Here is an 8,931-nt window from a genome sequence, read left to right on the forward strand (position 1 = left end):
TTATTTGTGAGCTTGAGGATGTGATCATGGATGGGATGACAGTGAACAGGAGGCAGCCTTATGCTCACTAGATCAGTTGGATCCTAGCACAGCTCGGTCAGAATGCTATGATGCATGACCTGGAGATCTCGACCACCCAGTTCAAGGAGTACTCACCTACTGCTCCTAGGGATGGTCGTAGGGGTGTGAGAGGATAGCGCAAAGCCAAATAGATACTCAGAGAGAGAGCTCAGGCAGAGGAACCTTTTGCTGTCGGCGATGCTTCACTTGCAGCTGCAGAGGCCGGGCTTCCTCAGTACCTAGCCACAGACGACGAGGACTCGAAGGACAACGAGGATTACATTTCCACTATTCCCATCCAACGAGCAGCTCACGACGACGAGGCCGGACCGTCAGGGGCAGCAGCACCATGCCACGACCTTACACCCCCGACACCGCCTCTAGTTACTGTGGCTTAGGTGACAGTACCAGACATGATTGCTGCGTTTCTACAGACACTTACAAATCAGCAGCGCATTTCGCCGAGCAGCAGAGCCGACAAGCAGAAACATAAGCTCAGATCCTAGCTTAGCAGGCCTGACAGCAGGAGGCCCAGATGCTCATGTTCTAGGAGATGAGGCAGCAACAGGAGGCTGTGAGACTTCAGCTCTTTCAGCAGCAGCAGATGCAGCAGCAGATGTTTCAGTAGTTTTCTGGCTGCTTTGGGGCCCTTTACAGTCACGCTAGACTCGCTCCGCCCCAGGCCCCAGCTCCTCTGCTTTCGATAGACCAATAACTCCTACTGTTCCGACTATCAGCCTACCCCAGACACCCTTAGCGTCGTTCCCGATGTCACCACTCCTTCACCCAGCGGTGTTTGGCTACCCACAGCAGACTCCGATGACTCCAGACCAGAGGAGGCAGTTCCTTGAGCAGCAACGTCTCTTCCAGGACCTCTAGCAGAGTACAACTCAGACACGTCCTCCGGTCTTAGTCATCATGTCTCTGCCAGTGGGCACTCTTCAGTTCGATGGCAGTTCTCCTTCGCTGATCCGTCCCTCCGCCGTTCATGCGTCGGTGGACTCCACTCTCCTCAGTTCACTCACGACCTCGGTCGCTCCTCAGACGGAGTCCACGGTCGTGGCCATGGAGGTAGCCACTTCTTCCACTCCAACCACTTCGGCTGTTCCGTCGTACTCTTCGACCGAGCGTACTACTTCCACTTCTTCGGATGATGAAGTCGACCTCTTCTACGCCGCGCCGAGCACGACGACTCCGCCCCGAGAGTAGTTCTTTCACTAGCCTTCCTTTTTGGCGCTTTGTTGCCAAAGGGGGAGATAGATAGGGGGAGCTAGAGAGTATTTGGACTTGGTGTGTTTTGGACTTTTCATGGATCTTGATGTACTAGACATGTAGTTTGGTTCTTGCATATGATCTCGTGTTGACATGGCTATACATGTGTGCTTGTTTTGAATATTACAAGCTCGTTTAGTTCTCGCTTATTTCATATCACGCATATGTTGTTACTTATGCACTTTCAATTTCATATTCTTGCTATCTCTATCTTTGTGTTGTCACCAATCATCAAAAAGGGGGAGATTGAAAACCAGTCACCCCCCCCATCGGACTAACCGAGCCACTAAGACCGGATGAATTCTGACTTCAGTTGAAAACTCAAGTGCCACTGGATGATCCAACGCATGCATTCAAGTACCATCGGACTAACCATCGGATCAACGTCTAGAGAGCATGTTTCTCAAGTTGGAAAAACTACTTCAGCACCAGAGAGTCCGATGCCATTGGACTAAGCACCGGACTAACGTCCAGATAGCATGTCTGGGATTCCAGGATTTTCTCTTCAGCATCGGATGATCCGACGCCCCCGTCGGACTAATGCATCGGACTAATTGCATCAGCCGGAGCACTTTTCAGAACTGTAACGGCTACCGTTTGGTCTATGAGAGACCGGATGATCCGATGCTTCGCATCGGATGACACGATGGCTACTAACTTTTTCCAAAAAGTTGGTAACGGCTAGGGGATGATCGCTAGCCTATATAAGGTGGTACCTCGGGTCATTTGAACTGCCTTTGGACATCTTGAACACCTGAGGCCACCCTTGTGCTAAGAGAACAAACCAAAACCTTGTGATCCATCAATTTGATCAAGAATTCATCCTTTGGAGAGTTGCAAGTGTGCTTGAACTTAGGGCCGGCTTAGTGATGGTCAAGTGAAGGCTAAGGGACTTGTTACTCTTGGTGTTTGACGGCAGCTAGACGGTCTTGGTGATCGGAGGCTCTTGTTGAGCTCTTGGAGTTTGTTGGAGCCCAAAGAAGGACACTTGTACACGGTGTGAAACTCGCCGTTCCAAAGATGGAGAAAGAGCATTTTTAGTGATCACTTGCTCTCCGTGAAGCAAGGGAGCTCAACCCTTTGTGGGTGCTCCAACGTGGACTAGGGGGAAAAATCCGGTTGCCTCGTGTGCTCGCTCTTTTCATTCAAGCAATTTACTTAGGTTTGTTCATTTTGTTGCTCTTTGCTTGCTTGTTTGAAAACTAGAGCTTGTTCTTGGTAGTGTGCTTACCTTGCCTAGCTTTTGCTTATTAGTGTGATCTAAACTAGGATGACGGATATGTTAGTGTGTTTTCCTACGTAGAATCTAGTTGTTGGTGTGCTCTAGATGATAGTATTTGAACTTTAGGTTTGGGCAACACTAGAAGTAGGTTAAGGACGATTAGAGTTTGAAAAAGTCACAATTCAACCCCCCTTCTTGGGCCACGATCCTTACAATCATTTGCTGCCTTCTTTTTTCTGCCCTTTTCTTGTCTTTTTGGCAACCAAAAGGAAAAATACAGCAGTAATTGATTGAGTGGGATGCCACACATATTCACCAAAATAGTTGAAAATCTATATATAGAAGCAAAAGTTGCTCAAAAAATAAAGACGCACATAGAGCATAACTATGGAGAAGGAGCAACAAAAAATGCCATCGTTATGAACAAATGCAGCATACCTGTAATGTACCACGTGCTTGAAGATTTTCCATGAGCTGTAACATGATGTGAGTTATTGTTTCTAATAATCCGCTAGATCACTGCTGATAAGAATAGACAGTGGAGTAAAAGATGGTAAAAAAGAGTAGGGTATACATATATTTAATGAAATGCAGCAAACCATAGAACATAAGTGCATCATTCCCTTATCTTAGAAGGGTCGTTTGAGGGTTCGCCGCGGTTCATTGCTGTGCTCCGTGGGCTGGCCGGCCTTCTGTTTCGAAGAATGGAATCTTAGTTAGGAGACCTCCCAAAGGTCTGCCGTCCTGCGGCCTTGGTCTGTTACAAGGTGCGTAGCGAAAGCGAGGAGAGCACTGATTCAAAGTTAGATGGATAGAAAAAGAGTCGAAGGATTTCTCTAGAATTTCATTCGGGAATCGGGACCCATCTTTTTCTTTACTAAAGTAAAGATGAGATTAGCTTTTCTTAAGATCATTCTCAAAGCCAAGTTGAAAGTGGAAAGGAGTCTGAATCGGCTGGATTTTTTCTTTCAAGAACGAAATGGATGGTGCATCAGGTCCCTCGGGAGCAGCTGCTGGGGCCGCTGGATCACAGAAGGAGAACCATCATGAAATACAGGCAACGACCAAACAGTCCTCCCTGTCCTGCATATCCTCAATAGCATGCTGCGCTGCCTCCTTGGCTTCGTTTGGATCCGCAGAGCTAATTATTAGCGTCACAAAACCAACGGACTAATTCACTAGACGAATCTAACGAGTTATTTTAATCCATAATTAGAGGATATTTACTGCAGCATCACTGTAGCAAATTATGAATTAATTAGACTTATTAGACTCGTCTTATAAATTAGATTAGAGGTTATGGAATGTATTATGTTAGTAATGTACGTTTAATACTCTCAAATAGCAAAATTTTGGAGGGCTAATTATTATACAAGGCCCTTGTCTGCGAACCGTACGTGACAAATAATGGCCAATCCCTTGTTCTCCTTGGAGTCTTATCTTTGGTCAGCCTCACCTATCAACTATCATTCTTTCGTTCGTCACACAGACAGAGCTACAAGTATGAGATTCCAAGTCACGAGCTAAGAACCAACGCAGAAATACGAAGTGAGAAAGAATTCACGGGTCGCACAGCTCGGGGAGGGCCTTCCCTCCTCGGTGATGTCCTTGTGCAGGCTGCAAATGAAGACATCTGAACCATCAACATCTGCGTCGCCCTTGAACTGGTGGTCCCATCAACACTTTTTTTTTGTTGAACGGAAAGCTTTATTGATCTTAGACAATTACATCAAAATAATACAATTATGTAAGATCTAGTGAAACTTATGATACAATTACATCAACACTTTATGAAACTTTAAATACAAATCTAGTGATAATAATGTTGCATAGTAGACTCCAGGACCTCTTAGGTTGATCGGTGGTCATAGATTACCAACTTTGTTCGACATGTGTGCGTGACTTCTAAGAAAAGAATTAAGTGCGTTGGCGGTCCCTAAACTTGTCCAAGGGTCATATGCAGGTCCATAAACTATTATTTTGTATTTTTAGGTCACTAAACTTGTTAATTTGTTTGCCGGAGGTTCAAAGCTTATTAATCAATGTATAATAACTTATGTGGCAATGTTGACTCTGTAGGACACAATCTAGTTCTTTTGTTGGACACAATCACACAGTAGCAAGAACACAACACAGATGAACACAAGGATGTAGAGAGGGAACTCTTTCTGGATTGGTTTCGCTTTCAGTGTTACAACTGATGAGGGACCTCCTATTTATAGATGGAGAGTCTCGTATGAGTACAAATGCATAGTGTATGAACACTTGAATTTCTTCCTCTCATTAATTTGGCCACCATTCAAAGTCTTTGTTCATATGCTATTTCTTGACTTTGAATTACAACAATATCAACCAGTGGATCATGTCCATTTTGATTTATCTGTCTCTCCTACCGTTTTCTAAATGGTTCTCTCACCGATATTTTCATATGTTTACTAACCGTCTTGTGGAGAGGCGTATTAATACAAATGATGAAATAGCAAAACTAGAATGAATATGGAGGCTACGAAGACGCCACATGGTCGAATTAGCATTAATTTGAGTCATTTGAACTTTATAAATTCAAGTACCTAAAACTGCAAACTAATAGTTTGAGAACACAGATGATACCTCGGAACAAGTTTAGAGACCGCTAATGCATTTTATTCTGAAAGGAAATAAAGAGAGTAATTGAAAAAAATAAAACTAGGGAAAACAACGAGTACTCCAACTAGGAAAGCCACTTTCATTCTCTCCGAAATGCACAATGAGACATTTGAAAGAACACTCAAAATTATGCACTATACAAACAGTTATTATATTGTATCCTTATACTATACTTATTGCAATGATACAGTAAAAACCACGTTTTGACACAAGAAAAGAAATCTATCTTGGAGTTGTAACGGATATGGTAACATCATTGATGCTACAAGAGTCGGTTGCAGTAATGGATGCTTCTTCATTTCCCACCCTCACATTAAAATATGCTGGCTGCTTAGGCTCGGCCAGAATCATAGTCTCGCTGCTTAGAATTGCAACAACATCTGCCATAGTGGGTCGATCATTCGCATTCTCTTGTACGCACAACAATGCAATGTTGATGCACCGCATAATTTCTACAGAGTGACTCTTGGGAACCAAGTATGCATCAACAAGATCAGCCCACCTTCCCTCTTCCCATAGCTGCCATGCCTACAAGAAATTTTGTCACACGTGTAAGTTTAATGTAGTAGAAAATAAGCAAAATGATTACGAGATTTTTGTCTGTAAACTCACATATCCAATGAGATTAATGAAATTGCCACACTGATGGCTCCTGGAATTCCGTTTTCCACTAAGGATCTCAAGAACAAGAACACCAAAGCTGAATACATCAGACTTGACAGAGAAGATGCCCTCCGAAGCATACTCAGGAGCCATGTAGCCACTAAATTAATGGTAGTATATAATGAATGTTAAATAGCTGTAGACATAATGTACGTTGACTTGTAATGTAAATGTTCACAGCTGCAGTTATTTGTATGGAACTTACTATGTGCCAACCACCCGTCTTGTAGTGTTTCCTTTGTTTGAGCTGAATATTTTGGCTAGTCCAAAATCCGAAATTTTTGGATTCATTTCACTGTCCAAGAGAATGTTACTTGGTTTGAGATCTCTATGTATGACACGCAAACGGGAGTGCTTGTGTAGGTAAAGAAGTCCATGTGCTATTCCTTCAATTATCGCCAGAAGTTTGGACCAATCCATTAAAGCTCTTTTATCTTCGTCTGCAGCCAGTCAATGAAATATTAGTAGAGAAACAGCTAAAAATAATAGATAGTTAGCTAGATCATGAAATTTTGTTCATGTGAGCTGGCAGAAACAATGTCCTGAGTAATTTTTAAACAATTTGTAAACAAAATAAAGAAATCTAAATGCATACTATACCGAAGATGAAGAAGTCCAAGCTTTTGTTGGGCAAGTATTCATAGACCAATATTTTCTCCTCTTCCTGAGAGCAACACCCCAAGAGCCTAACCAGGTTCCTGTGTTGGAGCTTGGCTATGAGCTGGACTTCATTTCTGAATTCGGCGAAACCTTGCCCTGAGTGTGAAGCAAGTCTCTTAATGGCTATCTCCGGTCCATCAGGAAAATGGCCCTGTGAGTATGAAGATGAAACGTTATTGAAAGAGTTAGGGTCTTCCTGCAGCCTACATTAGTTAGGCCAGTCTCAGTACGTGCACAGTTTTATTGCACTATTTTCAAGACTATAAACTAGCTAGGTAACTATGTCAGTTGGGTTTCACGTGATAAAACTCCTCTCACATCCCATAAAACTCTCCTTCAAAATCCGTAAATAAAATTACTGATGTGGTGTGAAAATTAATGCTCATGAAATTTAATACTCAATGAAACTCCACTAAGACTGGTCTAGATTATTAATTACCTTGTACACAGCGCCGAAGCCACCTTGCCCAAGTTTGTTTTCTTCCGAAAAATGGTCCGTGGCATCCAGTATCTGTTCAAAGTCGAACACTGAGAAGTCTGAATTCTTGCCGTCCAAAACTAGGTCGTCCTCTCCCTGAGTACGCCTTGATCCTGCCTGCTGTAGCCTCATCGCTTTACCTGATCGAAGACATATTCATGTAAACGATCGAGAATCACCTGTTATGCTGCATGCTTATGAATAATTAAAAAACGACGCTGTATGATAATGGAGCATCATCAATCGATATAATAATAATTGGCAATTGGGATTTTCTGAACTAGTAACATACCTTTCCAGTACCTTTTGAAGCATGGGGAGTAGAAAAAGAAGCAGAGAGAAGCCGCCGCCACCAGAGGAACCACGACTACGGGAATCACCCACAGCTTACTCTTGTGTTTGGTTGCTGTCGCCGGCGCCGGCGCCGGCGCGGGCGCTGGCGATAGCCGCAGCGAGCCGTTGATCCGCAACATGGGTTGCCCGTCGTAGAAGGGATATGTCTCGTACCTGAAGAAGCAGCGCATGACATGGATCTGCGCGCCCACGCGCAGCGCCATGGTGGATTCGATCATGCCCACGAGGCGCTGCAGGCACGCCAGGCAGTCGCCGGCGGGCAGGTCTGGCGTGCACTGCGCCAGCGAGTGGACCGTGGGCAAGTTGGCGTTGCCGCTGTCCATGGCGCCCGTGGCGAACCGCAGCGGCGCCGTGCTGGCCGCCTTCTGCACGGTCTGGACGAGCAGGTCGTGGACGAGGCCGACGATACGGCCGGCGTCGTCGCCGGGGATGACTTGGACGTTCCACCGCTCGAAGGGCTCCTCGTCCTCCTGCTCCGTGGTGTTGGATGGGGCGAGGATGTTGTCGCTGGAGTAGAAGACATGACAGTCACCGTAGAAGGAGTAGGCGTCGTAGCACTGCTCCCCCGACGGTGGCGTGTCGTCGTTCAAGATCATGCGGAAAGTGTTGGCGACGCATTCGGCGCAGGCCGTGTCATTATTGACCACGTCGCCGCGGCAGAGCGCCAGGGCGTAGACGACGTCGGGAGCCTGGCCGACAGTGGCGGTGGCGAAGTGCAGAGGGGAGGAGGAGGTGTTCTTGGGGAGGGTCTCGGCGAGAAGCTTAACGTTGTCGCAGAAAACGTCGGCGGCCGCCGGAAACGGTGCTGATGCCATCAGCACAGCGAGGATGAAGACGACGACCACCTTCATCGTGGGCTCGTGACTAACCGTCCGATCCGTAGCCAACAACCTAACCAAGAAGAGTGGCTAGCGGGCCTGCCTGCCCCCTGTTCTCGTTCTTTCACCATCATATAGATAGACGATGGGTGCCCGCCCTATGCTATATCTAGCCATGGATGACTTCCCTCATGAGTCGTCCCACAACACAAGTAACGTACGCTGGCATAGCTTGCATTCCATTGCATGTAATAGGGTTATACTCCCTCCGTCCTACAAAAACTATTTATTTAGTCTTCAAATTTTGTCCCACAAAGACAATCTGTTTAAATTGTAGTAAAGTTCATCTAATCAAAGCAATATCAAGTATCAAGAAATAATTGCATTGAGAAGGACATAGAAATCAAATGCTTAAGTAGACATTACTTTTCTGGTTCCAATGCATTTGTTTTTATTGTGGATCTAGGGAACCTAATAAACAATGCAGTCTTCAATCACAACCATTATAGTTAATTAGGGACAATATGATCGTCATTTTCCACTACTAGTAGTATGTCTAAAATTTTCTAAACGAATAGTCTTTGTGAGACGGAGTGAGTATATATCTAGCCATTAATAATTACTAAACTCTCATAATATATAATCATGCATTTAAATAGCTTAAGTACGTATTGGATTGGACGGACTGAGAGATGTCATCTTCAGGGACCAACAAATTGAAGAGATGTCATCTTCAGTGACGAGAAAGTTGAAGATGC

The 8,931-nt window shown here is 44.9% G+C and overlaps 1 protein-coding gene across 1 annotated transcript; it reads right to left on the reverse strand.

Annotated features, from left to right (window-relative positions):
* Window positions 1-5,256: 5,256 nt before the first annotated feature.
* LOC120686273 (cysteine-rich receptor-like protein kinase 5) lies at window positions 5,257-8,379 on the reverse strand. Its single transcript, XM_039968466.1, has 6 exons — window positions 7,294-8,379; window positions 6,963-7,141; window positions 6,464-6,674; window positions 6,069-6,303; window positions 5,813-5,963; window positions 5,257-5,728 (listed from the first exon to the last, which is right to left on the reverse strand). The coding sequence occupies exons 1-6, from the start codon at window positions 8,204-8,206 to the stop codon at window positions 5,423-5,425; spliced, it is 1,995 nt and encodes a 664-aa protein (XP_039824400.1). The 5' UTR covers window positions 8,207-8,379; the 3' UTR covers window positions 5,257-5,422.
* Between the last annotated feature and the right edge of the window lie 552 nt (window positions 8,380-8,931).

The sequence above is a fragment of the Panicum virgatum genome, chromosome 8N (assembly GCF_016808335.1).
Source record: "Panicum virgatum strain AP13 chromosome 8N, P.virgatum_v5, whole genome shotgun sequence".
NCBI classification, from domain to species: Eukaryota; Viridiplantae; Streptophyta; class Magnoliopsida; order Poales; family Poaceae; genus Panicum; species Panicum virgatum.

What these genes read in the sequence shown, in the direction of transcription:
- LOC120686273 (XM_039968466.1), bottom strand. Translation starts at nt 8,206, where the DNA reads ATGAAGGTGGTCGTCGTCTTCATCCTCGCTGTGCTGATGGCATCAGCA. An exon ending in GCTTCGGCGCTGTGTACAAG is followed by an intron (nt 6,675 to 6,962) that starts GTAATTAATAAT and finishes TCATACTCACAG; the next exon opens with GGCCATTTTCCTGATGGACC. An exon ending in AGACGGGTGGTTGGCACATA is followed by an intron (nt 5,964 to 6,068) that starts GTAAGTTCCATA and finishes CCATTAATTTAG; the next exon opens with TGGCTACATGGCTCCTGAGT.